We start from the raw sequence: 18890 nt of genomic DNA, 5'->3' as shown, positions 1-18890 counted from the left end.
TCTAGTCTGTAAACTGTTGCCAGAGATCATTATTTATGATATTGAGCTTTTTGATATTTTGTTGAGTTTACTTGTAGCCTCATGTGCGATCAGTTCTTATAAATGTCTTATATGAGCTTAAAAAGAATACATTTTCTTTTTAAAAATGTTTTATTTATTTGTAAACATTTAAAAAATTTTATTCAGTTTTTAAAGGTTACTTTCCATTTACAGTTGTTAAAAAAATCCTGGCTATATTCCCGGTGTTTTACAATTCATCCTTGAGCCTGTCTTACACCTCTTGCTAGTTAGTGCCTCCTCCTCTCCCCTCCCGTGTTGCCCCCTCTCCCCACCCCCTCCCCTGGTAACCCTTTAGTTTGTTTCCCTTATCTGTGAGTCTACTTCTTTTATGTTATATTCTCTAGTTTGTTAAGAACACATATTCTTTAACTCTGGGGTACAGGGCAATAATACTTTTAATTTGTGTCATTCATGCTGAAATATCTATTGTCTCATTTTCAATTCCACACTCCCAGAACCTAATGGTCTGTCCCTGTGTGGGTGTTAAAACTCAAGACTCTGGTCATAACTGATTGTGATAATTTCCTAACCACTGCCATGGTTAAAAATGCATTTATTTTTAATTTTTTTTTTACACAGATGTTCATAGCAGCTTTATTTGTGATAGCTAAAATCTGACAACAATCCAATTATAGATCAAAAGTGAGTAGATATTACATCCATACAATACAATACTACCCAGCAATGCAAAGGAATGAGCTACTTATACACACTACAACATGGATGAATTGCAAGTTATGCTGAATTAAAGTAGCCCACAAGTACATCCTGTATGATACCACTTATATAACATTACTTAAAAATGAAAAATAAGGAATTCTCTGATGGTCCAGTGGTTGGGACTCCATGCTTTCACTGTGGAGATTGGGGGGAGATCAATCCTTGGTGGGGGAATTATCTTTAGCTGCAGGGAACTATCTTTAGCTCTGATATGGCAGATTCCAAATTACTTCTGTATCTGCAGCCTCCATTTGGCCACCAGGGTAATGATGTCACCCAGCGGATTCTCTTCCACTGTTCAGAGTGCCAGGAGCACGTTCCCTGTAATATTCAGGATATTCCCTCCAAAACAGAGCACACGCTCCAGGATGTCACTAATGTAATAACTCCGGAAGACCAGCGGGTCAGGAAGCAGCACTGCCAACGGGGCCTCTTCTGGCCACAGAGTCTCCCCCTGGTGGCAGCAATTATGAAATATTTCATATGTACAGAAGCATGTGAATAACATATACTTGCAGTTTGGAGAAAACTAATAAGATCAAACCAGTCAATACTAAAGGAAATCAATCTTGAATATTCATTGGAAGGACTGATACTGAGGCTCCAATACTTTGGCCACCTAATGCGAGGAGCTGACTCATTGGAAAAGAACCTGATACTGGGAAAGATTGAAGGCAGGAGGAGAAGGGGACAACAGAGGATTAGATGGTTGGATCACCAACTCAACGGACATGAGTTTGAGCAAACTCCAGGAGATAGTGAAGGACAGGGAAGCTTGGCGTGCTGCAGTCCATGGTGTTCCAAAGAGTTGGATAAGATTTAGCAACTGGACAACAAAACAATTACACAAATAGGACTCATGTATGCCTAGCACCCACCTTAAGAAATAGAGTATTGCTGGTGACTTAAAAACTCCCGTCTGCCCCTCTCTGTTGCATCCTCTCCACCTGTACAGCCCGTGTAAATGCTATCTTACATTTTGTGTTGATATTAATCACTTCCTTGTTTTCCTGTATATGTTTATCCCGTATGCTTATTCTTTGCCACTTACACAGATAAATCATATAGTATGTTTTCTTCTGTGAATCGTTCTTTCACTCAAGGTTAGTTTTGAAATTTATTCATGCTGATATAGATGGCATTTTTACTAATATTTCCTTTTTTTTTTTTCTTATGAAAATGCCTTGAATGTTCTTGTGCATGAGTTGTTCCATGCCAATGAGCTAGAGTTTCTCTAGGGCAAACACCTGGAACTCGAATGGCTGCCTTGTAGGTTATGTATAGGTTATATTTGTCTAAAGTTTCCAAAATGATATATATATATATATGGTTCGTCTATACCCCACCAGCAGTGTGGAAGAGTGACCTGTGCTCCACATCATTGCCAGCATCTGTATTCCAGGCTTTTAAACTTCATTTATGGTCTTGAGGTCTCCTCTGCTTCTTGCGGGCTGTTTCTGTCATACACACTACCTAATCTCATCCTGTTCCTTGATTTCCACACAAAATCTACTCAGACAAAAGCGTAATGGCTTTAGGGTAAATTCCTGAAGATTTAAAGGGAACATAGAGATTGTCTGCTGTAGCAATGCCAACTCATTCAACAAAAACAGTTGCAATCTTCCATCTTAAATTGTCTGTCCTTCCGCAACCTCAACAAAAAGAAGTTTCTGGTCTCATCCTGTTTTAACCTGTTTCTTGCTCTTCTTTTCCAAGGTTTTCTCTCTCATGCCTTTCCTTTCATCTTCCAAGAAATCGAAATTTTCCAGTTCAACCCTCCTTACTGATTACTCCCAAATTTGTAAAGCAAAACTATTAGAATGTTCAGAGGGAAGGGCCTTTAGTTTACCAAAATTAGCCATCTTCAGAAAGCAGTTCTGATTATAAGGAGCAAACCCACAAACCTCCAACTTATAATGGAATTGTTACATTTAAAAATTATTGAATCATGAAAATGAAAAGTGGAACAGATCTGAAAAATGATCATGGCTACCAAGTTTTGAATATCTCTGGTGGCATCTGCACTATTTTAAGAAATTTGTATAATTTTAATTCAATATCTTCACAATATCTATGGAAGGTAAGTAATATTTTACTGTTTTGTATAAATAGAAATCAAGGCTCAGAGGACTTCAACTGACTTGCTCTAAGTCACTAAATTAATAAGTAGTAAGGCTTAGGGCTCAGTTCCAGCACGCCCCAGGTGGTGCTAGTGGTAAAGAATCGGCCTGCTAATACAGGAGATCTAAGGGACATGGGTTTGCTCTCTGGGTTGGGAAGATCCCATGGGGGAGGGCATGGCAACCTACTCCAGTATTCTTGCCTGGAGAATCCCTTGGACAGAGGAGACTGTCGGGCTCCAGCCCATAGGGTCGCACAGAGTTGGACATGGCTGAAGTGATTTAGTACACACGCCAGTATGTCAGACTTCACAGCCCTTCATTTTTCTAGTATATTTTACTCTCCCTGTGCTGTGCTTAGTTGCTCTTTGTGACCTCATGCACTGTAGCCCACGAGGCTCCTCTGTCCATGGGGATTCTCCAGGCAAGAATACTGGAGTGGGGTGCCATGCCCTCCTCCAGGGGATCTTTCCAACCAGGGATCAAACACAGGTCTCCCACACTGCAGATTCGTTACCATCTGAGCCACCAGGGAAGCCCAAGAATACTGGAGTGGGTAGCCTATCCGTTCTCCAGAGGATCTTCCCAACCCAGGAATTGAACTGGGGTCTCCTGCATTGCAGGTATATTCTTTACCAGCTGATCTACCAGGGAAGCCCAGTTTACTCTCCCAATGTATTGTATTAAATGCTTTTTCAACTCTAGATTCTAACATGGTGAAAAACATGTATTGTAATTTATCCTTTGGCCTAAAGGGAGAATGTGAGTAGGTATATGCAGAGACATTTTTCTCCTCTTATTCCTAGGTTAATGTGTTGATAATTCTTTCATTATTATAAGGGGGAGAAGTGTGTGTGTGTGTGTGTGTGTGCGTGTGTGTATACATACACATATAGAACAGAAGAAATAATAAGGGAGAGGACTTTTGACATGGTTGGAAGGAAGACATGTTGGAAGCCTGCCACTTCTGAAGAAGAAAAATAATTTAATAACAGTGTAATCCTGCCATTCATTTTTCACAGCGTGGCTTGGTTTTTGGATTGACATCTGAAATGCCTTTCCAGTCACTGAATTTGAAGGAATGTTTGTCAGAGGTAGAGGGAAATTACAGCCTGTTACTGAGTGAAGAGTAGAGATGTTTTGAGAATCCAGCCTGAGGGAAGTGAGGTGGAAGTAGCAGGCAGTGAGTCAGTCAGGCAAGCGCGAAACCCAGGTGCCAATACAGAGGTGGTCGACGTTCTCCTCAGTTCAGACAGACTGGGGGCCACTGCAGATTCAGCCCTCTTCAGGTGGAACATGACTTTTGGCTTGTTGGAGCATAAACATTAGTAAATAAACAGAAAACAGAATCGGTCAATCTCTCTTCTACGCTCTGTTTTGGAAATCAGCTTGATAGCGTACCCAGGACAAACCCCGTTTCTTACCGAGGAGCCCACTTACTTTGAAGCTATGCTTGTTCTGTTTGCTCGTGTTTTTCATACTGCAAGGAAGCCTTTGAAATTCAAGCACATTCCTGCTCCATGGTCACTTTGGGAAGGTGCCACCCTGCTGAGTTCAGCTTGGGAGATGCTGAAAGACAGTCTTGTTTATTCTCAGCATGTAATGAGTTGCAGATGGCAGTGAGCAAAGATCAGGGTGGAAAAAACAACTTTCTGGATCCTCCTGCTTTGGTCTTGGATGTACTTCATGATATTAAAATTTTTATTGAAATATAACTGATTTGAAATGTGTTTTTGGTGTATAGCAAAATGAGTCTTTAAATATATATTTATGTATATATATTCTTTTCAGATTCTTTTCCATTATAGTTTATTACAAAATATTGAATATAGTTCTCTCTGCTATACAGTTGGACTTTGATGTTTATCTATCTTAATATTTAGTAGCTGATATCTGCCAATCCCCAATTAATTTATCGTTCCTCTCCTTTCCTTTGGTAGCCATAAGTTTTGTTTTCTATGTCTGTGAGTCTGTTTCTGTCTTGTAAACAAGTTCATTTGCGTCATTTTTTTAGATTTCACATATAAGTGATATGTGATATTTGTCTTTGATTTACCTCACTTTGTTATTTAGAGATCAGATATGTCTGTCAAATTAATAGCGAAAACATATTCTAAAGGAAATTTTAATTAATGCTTATTTATCTGATCCTCTGCATCCTCTGAAGGTATGAGTCTAGTTGTCCAAGATTTCTAAATCTACTTTGTTAACAAAAAAATAATTTGAATAATGATAAAAATAGCTCACATATATTAAGAGCCCTCTGTATACTAAGCACTGTTTCAAGTGCTTTAAATGTACCTTATTTTTTCTTTATAATAACCTAAGTAGGTAGGTTGTATCATCTACTATTTTAGCAGATGACAACTATAGGGTGTGAAGGCCAGGAGTGTGACTTTGGAGTCATTGTAGTGCCTTTTACTTTGGCAGGATTAGAGTGTGTGTGTGTGTGTGCGCACGCTAAGTCACTTCAGTTGTGTCCAATTCTTTGCAACCCCATGGACTGTTGTCTGCCAGGCTCCTCTGTACATGGGATTCTCCAGGCAAGAATACCACAGCGGGTTGCCATGCCTTCCTCCAGGGGCTCTTCCCAACCCAGGGATCTAACTCATGCCTCTTACATCTCCTGTACTGGCAGGCAAGATTTTTACCACTAGCACCACCTGGGAAGCCCCAGAATATGTGTAAGTGTTAATAGAAATGAACCAGTAGAGAAAGAAAACTTGAAGCTGTAAGACAGGGAGTAATCGATTTAATTGGTCCTTTGGAGAGGTGGGAAGAAATGCAGTATAGAAAGAGGTCAGAGAAATTAGCCTTAGATAGGAAGAGGAACACGTGTGCAGAAAGGAAGTGAAGGTGTTCATAAGTTTGTAGATTTGTTAGCCAGAAGTACGAGTAGTCTCTTGTCTGACAGAGGGAATATTTGTAAAGAATGAGATTAAGGTTATCTTCCAAGAGTGAAAGAAATGGCTGTAAGAGTGAGGGGTTGAGATGGATGCAGAACTTTTGAAACTGATACTGTAGGGAATGGGAGAAAGAATTGGCTAGAGATTTAGGATTGCTGGCATGTATTGAGGGTTCCCCTGAAATTAGAAATCATGAATGAACTTATCATACCACCAATGGATAGTTGTGTGATTTTTCTGTAGTAGTGCTAAGCTGCTTGGCTGTGAGGATTGAACTAGAATTGACTTTCTGCCTGGCAAATATGGTGGCAGGACATACCTAGACAAGGCTCATTGGCAAGAGTTAGGTTCATTGGCATGAGAATGGTTGAAGTCATGAACCATGAAGCTTACCCACAACAGGAAGGAAGTGAAAAAATGAAGGTGCTGATAGGGAAAGAGAAGGGAAAGTAACTTGCAGAGCTTCTTTCTATGAAGTTGAATAATAAGCTATGGCAAGAGTAGAATGAGAGTTGAAAGAGTAAAAAAGTCGGAGTATAGGATGTTTGCATTGTGATTTCAGAGGAAGACTCAGTCTGGGGGAATTCAAGATCTTAGCCAGAGTGAAGAGGGTATTAATTGAAGCAAATTTAAGTTCACACTACAGGGAGGGAGGAGGGAGGAGGGTTCAGGATGGGGCACACGTGTATACCTGTGGCGGATTCATGTTGATACATGGCAAAACCAATACAATATTGTAAAGTTAAAAAATAAAATAAAATAAATAAAAAGTTAAAAAAAAGGAAGAGATTGAAGGCTGTATCAATTAATATTAAGAATTGATATAATTGATATTATATAATTCTTATTATATAATTGATATAATTCTTAATATAATCAGATATAAGGTCTGATTTATCCTTGTTTACAAAAAAGGTGTTTTCTATAAAATAAAATTATGTGTAAATTTTAACATATACACAAAATAAAGACAATGAACTAACTTGTAGTAACATACAAGACTGCCTGATGGGTTTGAATGTTTAGACCCTCTTAGATGGGATGTATGCTCACTTCTTCATTACCTTACCTTCCACTGGATGCTTCCAACATTTATATTACTTGACAGGCCTCATTTGACACTTGATCTAGGGCAAAATAAAGGATAAAGAAGTGATAGTCTTCTCCATGAATGCTGGAGCTGTCCCTTCTCAGCCACATGTGACTATCCTGTTGTCTGTTTTAAAATTCTTTTGGGATGGCTTTTTCTTCTACCATCTAGCAAAGGAAAAACAATTCCAACCCTAGTATTTATTTAAGTCTAACAGAATTAGAAATTTAAATCCACTACAGATCATATAGAGTATTTCAAAAACAAAGCCCCAGAGATCTAACTAGTTCATATCACCTGTTTGCATCTCTGTGTCCCTCTATTGGATGAAAAGTCAAGAGCCAGCTGCTTTGTAGGTCTCTGTTAGTGTAACTCTGGTGATTTGCTCACTTCTGGGCTAAATGCTGGCATTAAAGGAAAATGCAAGATGTTTGTACACAAACATATTTTGTGAATCACATGGGATTGCTGTTATTAGTACTATGTCTCCTGGTTGACAAGGAGTAATTCTAATAATGCACTAATTGTTATAATAAGGGACTAAGTAATTATTATAATGAACTCTATTCTTTACAGTCATATAGGCCTGGTCTTAGTGAGAATCACTGTTGTTTTACATTAATGAAGAGCTTTGTCTTTTGGAGAAGATCATGTGAAGAAAGTATCCATGTTAAGGGATCCATGATGAAAGACTCTTGGTTCCATCTAAGGCCTTAATTTGATCATAGCAAAATTTTTCATTTTCTTTATGGTACATATTTAAGGTGTGGTGGTTGTAGTTTAGTCACTAAGTCATGTCTGACTTTTACAACCCCAGGAGTGTAGCCTGCCAAGTTCCTCTGTCCATGAAATTTCCTAGGCCAGAGTACTAGAGTGGATTGTCATTTCCTTCTCCAGGGGATCTTCCCAATCCAAGAATCAAACCCAGGTCTCCTGCATTGCAAGAAAATTCTTTACCCTCTGTGCCACCAGGGAAGCCATGACAAATTATTCTTGGTTACATCTAAGACCTTAATTTGCTCACAGCAAAAATTTTCATTTTCTTTATAGGTGAAAATAAATAATGATTTTAATAATGAATTTTATAATAGTACCTGGGCTTATGTAAAAGAGACATCAACAGAACATTCATCATCTAGTAAAGGACGTTTCCTCTTTTTTAGTTCTTCATCTTCTTCACACGGTTACTCTTCAAATATGAATATACTTGCTAAGAAAAAGGTTAGTGTGAAATATTCATTAATTTTTCCATATTTTGCTGGTTTAAGTATTTCTAACATTAACAAAAGTGTATTTACCAAAATAATCAGCCATCATTTTTTAATTAGGGCATAGTATCTTCTTCAAAGAGATAATCCAATATACTTCTTTAAAAGGTATAGCTTTTGTCTTGTTAATTCTCTTTCATATTGTATTTATTTACACTTTTTATTTTCTCATTATTTGTTCTTATTTAAAAATCCAAAAAATACTTATAACTTTAAAATCTTCTAGTTAAAACTAGCCTAAATTTCTAATTCATGATTACTGATGGTACTATAGGTGTTATATACTATTTCAAAAATCCAATGAAGATGTGCTTCTGAAACACTAATACTAGAGTTTTTCAAATAAGCTGTATTACAATAAAAGATGTTAAAATACCTTATTACTTTGGAGAGACCAACATTTTCATCTGAGGAGTTAAAAGACTTAACTTTAGATATTCTGTTGTTTTGAGATACTAAGACTTTCATCACGGGCAACCTGAAGAGTTGGGATGAATTATACTAATTGATACATACTTAGTGGTGAAGTATTTTTCAGGCTGATTATCATTCATTATATGCATAATTCATCTCATTCTTAAAGTCAGTAACTTGATAAATAAATCACATAAGTAAGGTATAAAGGAATATAGATATTATTTGTTTTATGACTAAGTGGAAATATGAGTGTAAAAACATTTATCATATTCATATTATATTATTCATATAAGTGAGAATTTAGTGTAAGTTAACTCTGTCTTGGATATCATGAAAAGATGCCTAGGAAGGGTTTAAAAGATCTCATTATTAAGTGGTTTACCCTGTAAATACCCCAGTATGAAAGATAAATTAGATCACCCTACTGATAAGTCATTGTCAAGATGTGGACTCTAAGGACATTATATCCCTATTTGTGAGATTATTTAGTAGTTAATGATGCTGATTCCTTTTTGCTAGTTGAGGAGGGCATAACAATTTTGTCTTGGGGTTTTAAAAGTTAGCTATAAAACAAGTTATGAAGTCATCACTCAGATGTTATTCCTGTTTGAGATTCCAAAAATTCCTTAGATTGCTTCAAGTGGGTGGGCTCAGAAGAGATCTCGTTATGCATCAAAAAAAAAAAAATTCATAAAGTCTGCATTAATGTAGGTGACTGTTGATGGAGACATTGGACCAGAAACTATTTCTGTTGTCTTTTAATCTTCAACCTAAAATGCCTTTTACTCTTTCTTATTCCTATAGAGTTATCAATTGTTGGTTCTTCAGAACACTGTTGAAGTGGCTCAGTTTATCAATAACAATCCGGAATTTTTACAACTGGCTGAGTCATTCTGGAAGGAACTCTCTTACCTTCCCTCTCTGTATGACTACAGTGCCTACCGAAGATTGATTGACCAGTATGGGACACATTATCTTCAGTCTGGGTCCTTAGGAGGAGAATACAAAGTTATCTTTCATATGGACTCAGAAAAAGTCAAAAAATTTGGTAATTAAAAACATTGCTATATATAAGCATTGCAAGGATTTTAATGGGGGAATAACCTGTAGTTAAACTTTAGAGCTTTAAAATATGACAAATAGAGGTTAATTGCAAAGGAATCCAAAATTGTATGAATCCATTATACTCTACACAAAATCTTCCAGGCCTTAAGAAAAAGCTTGCCTACTCTTTTGGATAGTATCCTGAAATGAAAGTTAAGTCATTAGAGATAACTAGAGGGTGTTGATTAGATTTTTATAATACTTTTTGATCTCCCCATTTCTCAGATTAAGTAATATTCCTTGAGGAAAACGGATGAGGATTTTACTAATATTGCAGAAATCAAAATGTTTCAATTAAGTATTTTTTTTTATTTGCCTCTGTTCTTTACCACTCCCATGCCTTTAAAAATAAATCTGCTCTGAATATCACGTTTGCTTACTACCTAAGACTTGTAACAGCAGCTTAAATTTATTGATTCCTTCTCAACAGGTGAGTTGTCTATGTCAGCAATGATCCTCACTGTTACCCAGTGATATGCCCATTATGGCTCCTGCCCCACAGACTGAGAAATGCAGACTCAGTGCTGTGAAGAGACCCATCTCAAGGCATACAGATTGTAAGGAGGTCTAGCTGGCTCCAGCATCAGCTTAGCTTTATCCTTATGTTATGTTGCTGCTGGAATTGCCTGATTCTTGTTAGAAACTGGGCACGCTACTGAGTTCATGTTGGTTGATTCCACGGTGAGAGGATGTTCCCCACCAGCTACTGACATGTTGGAGGAGCATGTGAGTGTTAGGATCCACTCTTCCTCTCCAAAGACCTTTCGGCCCTGGCTTATTTATGGGCCAAGTCCAAACTTCTTCCCACTTTTGTCCTGAAGCTCACGGCCACCCTTGCTTCTCTATCCCAGTTCACCTCTTCAGTCAAGACTTTCTTACCACTTTGGAGGAGAGTAAGACTTTTCAGATGAGATTCAGAGGAGGAATATAGCCTTCTCTTGTGGGTAAACCACAATATTTTCTGTTTCCATTGACTATTTTCCCCCCTTGGGCTTAATATATATTTTTTTTTTTTTTACCAATTATGGTTCAATTAGAATGTGAACATTTCCAACCTCAATAGGTTGGAAATGAATGCACAAGTATAGGTTTTTGTAGCAACAACAGAGGCAATATTTCTTTGGGAAATTAATCCAGAAAACGGCTTGATCTAAACTCAGTTTCATGATCATGTTTTTTTTCTTTAAATCTTAAAAGAAATGAAGAAGATTTTTAAAAAAGACTTCTGAGTTCATAAAAATTTTGAGTAAAAATTTTACTTGAGCAGTTTCTGTTCTTCTCCAAAGTTTTAATTGAAATTAATCAAGGCTCCTGGGATATGATACATACAAGTGTTCTTTAAGAAATATTGAGTTTATTATAATATTGTTAGTAAAATTATATTAAAATGTATTTCTACTCTTTATTATTTTCTATCCTCTTTTTTAAAATTACATTGGCAAAATTCCAATTGATAATGAGTAGAAATTATAACCAACTAAGATGTCATTGGAAGAAAATGTAGAAACCAGAGCTGTTAAAGATGGAGAGACTGAGGCACTAGAACTAGGGTTTTAGGAATTAATTACTATAGAACCAGAACCCAGTTTTTGGTGTCTCCAGTAGGTGGGCTGGAGGCCATTGCATATTAACTTTTACTTATTTGCCTTGTGCCTGAGAAGCTGACTGTGGTTGGGTGAAAGATATCAAACTTTGGGGTGTTCAATTTTAGTTCCCTCCACTGTTTCATATAGAAATCATCCATGTAACTCCACCCTCTGGTTAAAGATATTAGAAGCCAATATCAGCTGAATCATTTGAAAGTGAGACAGACACTTGATGCTTTATCCCTAAATATATGCATGTATCTTATTTTGTTTATAACAAAGATCAAATATTGCTTTTTCTGACCTTTGATCCTTCTAGAGCACTTGAAAATATACACATCATAACATTTTTGATTATATGGCCACAGTGGTAGGAAACAATCTCTTCTCCCACTCTCACACCTGGCATCTCAAAGAAGATTTTCAGCAAAGGTGGAAACTAAGCACGTTTAAAATTTTTCCCTCCAGATTTCCATTCAGAGGACAAGAGGAAATGTGCTTCCTCACATTTCCAGTTTTTGTTTACATCATCAAAACAAAAATGCACAACGATGGAAGAGGTCTTAAAATCGGTTTCAGGTAAATGAGAAGGGGGTAATTTTCATTACAAGTTTATCCCCTTATGGTTAATTCGTGGTCTCCAAGGGACTTTGACAAGGGACTTTGACATTTCAGCAGGGGTTCTATTTTGCGTTTTTCAAATACTTGGCTATTTTACCTGTGATCTCTCCGTCGGATGTCATGGACATCCATCTGCATCCATGCATCCATCCATCGTGCAGAGCAGAAGGTTCACTGGGTATGTCCTGTGCTCTGTAACTATGTCCTCCATGTACACCACCACTGTCTCCTGTGAGGATGGTTGGCAAACCAGTCTAGAAAAAGGACACCAAGAGGGGAAGCTTCAGTTTCACTCTCTAACATGGATGCTCAGTGCAGGCAAAGATTTTGGTGCATGGTGGTGGTAGAGTAGGGGAGGTGGTGTGTTAGTCTTTGAGTGATTGAGAAAGGAACTGGAAGGGTAAGCTGATTTAGACTGTCTAGACACTGTGTCAGGGAGTTTGGGTTTCATCCTGATGGTGAGGGATGCTGTTAAAGGATTCAGTACAGGGAGCGAATAAATGAAAGATGACAAATATAAAGTTGTAGTGAAACAAGAGGGATTGAAAGGGAATAATCTGATAGGATAAAAACCAGAAGAGACGAGTAAAATGGAAGGTAGAGGAGAAGAAGCTGATAGCGAGAAGTGCTAGAGTGAAGTTAAGTAAGAACGTCTGAAGATTCTTTATTGGATTTGGTGATTAAGACTTAATTGCCTAAGATGAAGAGATTTTTAGTGTGTAGGGATGTAAATGAGACTGTGCCGTGAAATGTGTAAGGCCATGGAGTGATACTGGGGCTCAAGTTCTCTTGGGATGATGGCAGAAATTGGGATGAAGGAGAAGACTGATGCAGGTGCTAAGGTCCTCATCAGGGAAGTGAGGATTCTTTAGCGGATAAATGCAAGGAGGAGGGAGACACTGTTAAGCCAGGCTTTAATTCTTCATTTACTTACTGTATTCATCAACTATTTATGGAACCTATAGTGTCTGAAGAAATTGTTCGAGGCACTAGTGAGGTAGCAGTGAACACGCTAGAAAAGAGCCTGTCTTCTTAGAGCTGACGGGACAAAGGAGAAGGACAAGTAGTTGAATAATGTGGAAATCCAATGATCTGGAAATAGAAATGGAAGTGGAGCTTTGAAAAGGTGTTGACATCAGCTATCAGCTGGGTTGGTGATTAGAAGTGGCTCATCAATGTTATTTTGTGTTATTTTTTCTTTCGGGCTTAACAAACAGGTAGCACTTACAATGTGCCCAGCACCATTTTAAGTGATTTACAAGAATTAGCCAATATACTCCCACCTAAGAGCTGGTTATTATTCCATATTTCCATTTTACCGACAAGGGCACTGAGCCACAGAGAGGGTACCTAAGACTGCAGTTGATGTCAGGCTTGAGATTCCAATGTCTGGCTTCATAGTCTGGATCCTTCGCTGTTGTCCTGGGCTGTTGTCTAGGGGAAGAGGGCCAGCTGAGCAGAAAGCTTACTGAGGCGTAGAGAGAGAGGCTACAGGCTTAAAAATAAATATGAAAGCTGATTTCTCAGACTCTGTATTTTGTAAACAAGCTTATCAGTTAAGGTGGTAATTCGCAGACTTTGGTGTGCATGAGGATTACCTGGTTAGCCTGTTCAGCTGCTCAGTCCACGGCTTTTCTCCCAGCTATTTCCTTCTAGAAATCCATCTGATATCAGAAATCTGCAGTCGTTCAGGTGATTCTGGGAGTTCAGGGACTGAACTTAGCAATACACTGCTTTAAAAGTGATTCTATTTGCATATTAAAGATGTAACTAACAAGATGAGGACACACTTGGGTATTTTTATTAAAATTATGAGACTTAATATTTCTTAATATTCTGATTATAAAAATGTAATTTTTAAATTTGTAAAATTGGATGAAATTATAAAATTTGATTAAAAAAAGGAATGAAAATCAAGCTCTGATTAGCAAGTTAGGAATTTCCAGTCATGATCAGTGTAGAATCAGCTACACATGGAGATGAAAATATTTCTGAAATTATAAGGCACAGATATGAAAAAAAAGGGATTTGATTAGTATTTGAGTTTTTAAAAACACTTTTTATGTGTTAATGTATGCCTATTAATTAAAAGCATTTTGTTTACTATAGTAGTCCAGATGCAATGAACTTTCCCTCCTGACATTTTCTTGTGAAAAATTTCTAACATACAGAAATGTTGAAAGAAAATAGTAATAAATACCCATGTACCCATCCCTTATATGTAATAATTATTATTTTGATATATTTACATATATATCTACATATAGTATTTATAATGTTGACTGTTTAGCAATACAAAAATATGTATTTAAAATATTTGTAATATTTGCTGAATCACTTGGAAGTTTCAAACAGCATAATGTTTCATCCCTAAGTATATACCTGTATTTTCTAAGAAGCAAGACAGTCGCCTGTATAACAAATATTCTTTTTTAAAAAAATATGCTAATTTATTTATTATTTTTTAGAATTTATTTATTTTAATTAGAGGCTAATTACTTTATAATATTGTATTGGTTTTGCCATACATCAACATGAATCCGCCACGGGTGTACACGTGTTCCCAATCCTGAACCCCCCTCCCACCTCCCTCTCCATACCATCCCTCTGGGTCATCCCAGTGCACCAGCCCCAAACATCCTGTATCCTGCATCAAACCTGGACTGGCGATTCGTTTCTTATATGATATTATACATGTTTCAATGCCATTCTCCCAAATCATCCCCCACCTCCCTCTCCCAAATATTCTTATTACACTAAGAACATTAAGAATATGAGTAATAATCTCTTAATAATCATCTACTGTTAGGTAATGATTGTGTCTGTTTTATTTTCTCTCTTAATAGATACTGTTTTTAGAGTAATTTTAGGTTCACTAAGTGATTGAGCAAAAAGTACAGAGAATCCCTATATCCCCAACCACGGGCACAGCCTCCTCCACTATCAAGATCCAGGCCACAGTGGTCCATTTGTTACAATTGATGAACCCATACTGACACAGAATAATCACTCAGAGTCCATAGTTTACATGAGGGTTCTGTGTATTCAGTGGGTTCGGACAAATACATAATGACATGTAAACATTATAGTGGGCTTCCCTGATGACTCAGTGGTAAACAATCTGCCGGCCAATGCAGGAGATATAGGTTCCAACCCTGGATTGGGAAGATCCCCTGGAGTAGGAAATGGCAACCCACTTCAGTATATTTGCCTGGGAAATCCCATGAACAGAGGAGACTGACGGGCTGCAGTCCATGGGATCGAAAGAGTCAGACACGACTTAGCAACTCAACAACAATCCATTATAGTTTCATATACAGCAATTTCACTGCTCTAGAAGTCCCTTAAAGATCTTGAAAATCCACTAAAAATCCCTCCTACTTGGCAACCACAGGTATTTTTACTGTCTCCATAGTTTTTCCTTTCCCAGAACGTCATACAATTAAATGGATTGTGTTAAAATACTTGATAGACTTTCAATTTCATTTTCTCATTCTCATTTCATTTGTACATCTGAACTTATTTGATTTTTCCTTGAGTAGAAAATGAGGGCAATTTGTTGCGAGGGGTCCCATTTGTCAGAGGAGGACATTCTGGCTTCTTGGCTGGCCTTAGTTACCTGGATCTGAACAATCCTGCTGGAAACAAACGGCGATATTCTCAGTGGGCAGGATCTGTACCTGATCTTCCTGAAGTCATAAAACAAAAGGTATGTGATGTTCAGCGCTAGGTGGCGGCCTGGATTGGAGGGGAGTTTGGGGGAGAATGGAAACATGTTTATATATGGCTGAGTCCCTTTGCTGTGCATCTGAAACTGTTACAACATTGTTAATCAGCTGTACTCCAATAAAAAACATTAAAAAAAAAAAAAGGAAGAAGAAAGCACCAGAAAGCAGTCATGTTTATTTGCACTGGGAAAGTGAGATTAAATCAAGGTGCTTAAACAGAGAAGGCTGTAATTAGCGTTTTCTGTATCCCAATTATGGTTTGTATAGTGAAATGAATGCATACATAATAGGAAACAGAAGGTTCATTATCTTGTATGTCCATATTTCAGTTGTAAAGGTTAAATGTCCTGTAAATCCCAAGAGAAATTAATGCTAACATTTGCATTTCTAGCATTTGACCTAAATTGGGTTATGCCTTCCTGGTCCCTGATTCAGAGGAGTTATAGATTCTTTCAATAGGAAGGTACTTAGGCTTGTCTAGTATTACATTTGTTAGATCATTTTTCTTCCTGTGCCCATGGTTTATCGGTTCCTGGAGTCATGCAGGTTAATTCTAAAAAGATAGAATCAATTTGGCTGGCAGAATTTTAGGATGTTTTATTGGTACAGTCAGTTCTTGTATAACACAACATATGTGTTCCTAAAAATCAGAGAGTTAGGCAAAACTGTGCAATAAAGACCACAGGGCTTATGGGGAAAATGGTGTTAGGAACACAACACACAAAAACTTGATCTGTGACACTCATTAAAAAAAAAAAAGACAGGCACCAGTAAAAACAGCTTCAGATTTATACATGTTAACTTGTTAAGAAATGCATAGTCTACAACATATGTGGCACATCGCCTTGAAGAGAACCTGAATCTTGCAAGGGTGGAAATGTGTGGTCTTCAAAATTATCTTTTAATAACTAGAAAATGAAGGTCCTATTGGTTTTAAAAAATTTTATGCATTCACACAAAATGCAAATAATATTCCTAGTTTTCCCTAGATTTGTCTTGTAAAGAAAGTGGGTTGCTTTCTTTTTTTATTTGAAAAAGAAATAGTTGGAATGAAGATGAGTGGCTTTTGATTTTATTTTAATGGGGTTGAGCCAAAATGCTGAAAGGAAAATATTCTTACTAGAACTCTGATTACTGACCATGTGATGTCTTTATCTGTGTAGCTAACGCCTTTGTATGAACTGGTCAAGGAAGTACCCTGTGCCTCTGTGAAAAAGCTCTACCTGAAACGGGCCATTGAGGAGTACCTGGATGAATTTGACCCCTGCCATTGCCGGCCTTGTCACAATGGTGGCATGGCCACTGTTCAGGGAAGTCAGTGTCAGTGCTACTGCAAACCGAAAACGTCTGGTGTGGCGTGTGAGCAAGGCGTCCTCTTAGGGGACCAAGCAGGTCAGTGTGCTGCATTTATGGTGGCCACTTTCCCTCTGGCCTCTGAGACTGTGCTTCTTCATGTATGGATATAGGGCAAAGTCTCATCAGGCTTTGAATCTGACTCTCCCTCTCTACTCCACCTCCAGACTATAGCTGCGGGGATCAGGGCCCTTCGCTGTCTCCCTGATTTCCCCATCTGAACTAACAGAAAGTGTCAATTGCTTCAGTTGTGTCTGATTCTTTGTGATCCCGTGGACTGTAGCCTGCCGGGCTCCTCTGTCCATGGGATTCTCCAGGCAAGAATACTGGAGTGGCTTGCCAATTCCCTTCTCCAGGGGATCTTCCTGACCCAGGGAATGAACCCGGGTCTTCTGCATTGCAGGCGGATTCTTTACCATCTGAGCCACCAGGGAAGCCACTGAAATAACAGACCTGCCTCCAGTCCTCCACTCTCCATTAGAATAGATTTATTGCCTGAAACATGTTCCATCCTTCCATGGTCATCTCAGTAAAGTTTTGTCTTAACTTAGGTCTACAGAGCTTTCGTCTGCACTGACCAACCTTTCTGGTGGCAAGCCTTTGGAAACACTACTGTTTTTATTTTCCATTATGTCCCATCAATTAATCATTCATTCACAAATATTTGTTGAACAACAGCTGTGTACTCAACAGAGCTTTTGGTGCTTTAAGTATTTAGCGCATGAAGTTGACTTTATGAGTAGGCAAAGTATGAGACGATTTGTGTATATTTGTTTTTATATTTATTTATGTGGCTCTTTCATCTCGAAACTCATTTCTTAAGGTCAGAACTGTTTGCTTCCTTTATTCCTGGAGCCTGACATAGGGCTTGATTCATTAAGTGACTTAATAAATAAATGTTTGATAAATGAATGAATAGATGACTAAACCATGGTTGCTTATAGACAAACATCAAGAAAGCATCTTTGCCTCCTAATATCTTCCCAAGTGACCAGTCCTGATAAATTAAAATACCACCTCTGTGATTCATTCCTTTGAAGGGTTGATTTACAGCTGTTTGCTAAACTGGACCACTCCAGTACTCTTGCCTGGAAAATCCCGTGGATGGAGGAGCCTAGAAGGCTGCAGTCCATGGGGTCGCTGAGGGTCGGACACGACTGAGCGACTTCACTTTGACTTTTCACTTTCATGCATTGGAGAAGGAAATGGCAACCCACTCCAGTGTTATTGCCTGGAGAATACCAGGGACGGGGGAGCCTGGTGGGCTGCTGTCCATGGGGTTGCACAGAGTCGGACACGACTGAAGTGACTTAGCAGCAGCAGCAGCTAAACTGGAAGCTCCGCCTGCTGGTGAGGAATGGAGTAGCAATCATAAAACATCAAGCTCTTATTACCTACTATTAATACTGATGGCTCAGATGGTAAACAATCTGCCTGGAATGCGGAAGACTGGGCTCGATCTCTGGGTTGAGAAGATCCCCTGGATGAGGGCATGGCAACCGACTCCAGTATTCTTGCCTGCAGAATCCCCATGGACTGAGGAGACTGGTGGGCTACAGCCCATGGGGTCACAAAGAGTCGGATATGACTGAGTGACTAAGCACACACATACACACAACTCAATTTCTAATTGTGGAAGAAAGAGTAAGGAAGATTGGGTAAAATTATTATACAAATTATTTTAGTTTCGGTGTGCACAATACTGAGGAGTGAGTGTTGGGGAAGAGAGGGGAAGAAGAGGGATGTAGGTCACGCAGCAGAAATAGCTGCTCCTGCTGCTGCTGCACAGTCCAATTCTGTGCGACCCCATAGACGGCAGCCCACCAGGCTCCCCCGTCCCTGGGACTCTCCAGGCAAGAACACTGGAGTGGGTTTCCATCTCCTTCTCCAATGCATGAAAGTGAAAAGTGAAAGTGA

The 18890-nt window shown here is 38.4% G+C and overlaps 1 protein-coding gene across 1 annotated transcript in view; it reads left to right on the top strand.

Annotated features, from left to right (window-relative positions):
• Positions 1 to 18890, top strand: part of C7 (complement component 7) — a 57068-nt gene that overhangs the window by 15945 nt on the left and 22233 nt on the right. Inside the window, exons 7-11 of the mRNA XM_010853720.1 lie at positions 7947 to 8117; positions 9386 to 9629; positions 11740 to 11850; positions 15435 to 15601; positions 16784 to 17012. Coding sequence (XP_010852022.1) covers positions 7947 to 8117; positions 9386 to 9629; positions 11740 to 11850; positions 15435 to 15601; positions 16784 to 17012 — 922 coding nt within the window. The remainder of the gene's footprint in view (positions 1 to 7946; positions 8118 to 9385; positions 9630 to 11739; positions 11851 to 15434; positions 15602 to 16783; positions 17013 to 18890) is intronic.

Source organism: Bison bison, unplaced genomic scaffold, assembly GCF_000754665.1.
Source record: "Bison bison bison isolate TAMUID 2011002044 unplaced genomic scaffold, Bison_UMD1.0 scf7180017864331, whole genome shotgun sequence".
Taxonomy (NCBI): Eukaryota; Metazoa; Chordata; class Mammalia; order Artiodactyla; family Bovidae; genus Bison; species Bison bison.
This window is presented reverse-complemented; position numbering and strand designations above follow the sequence as displayed.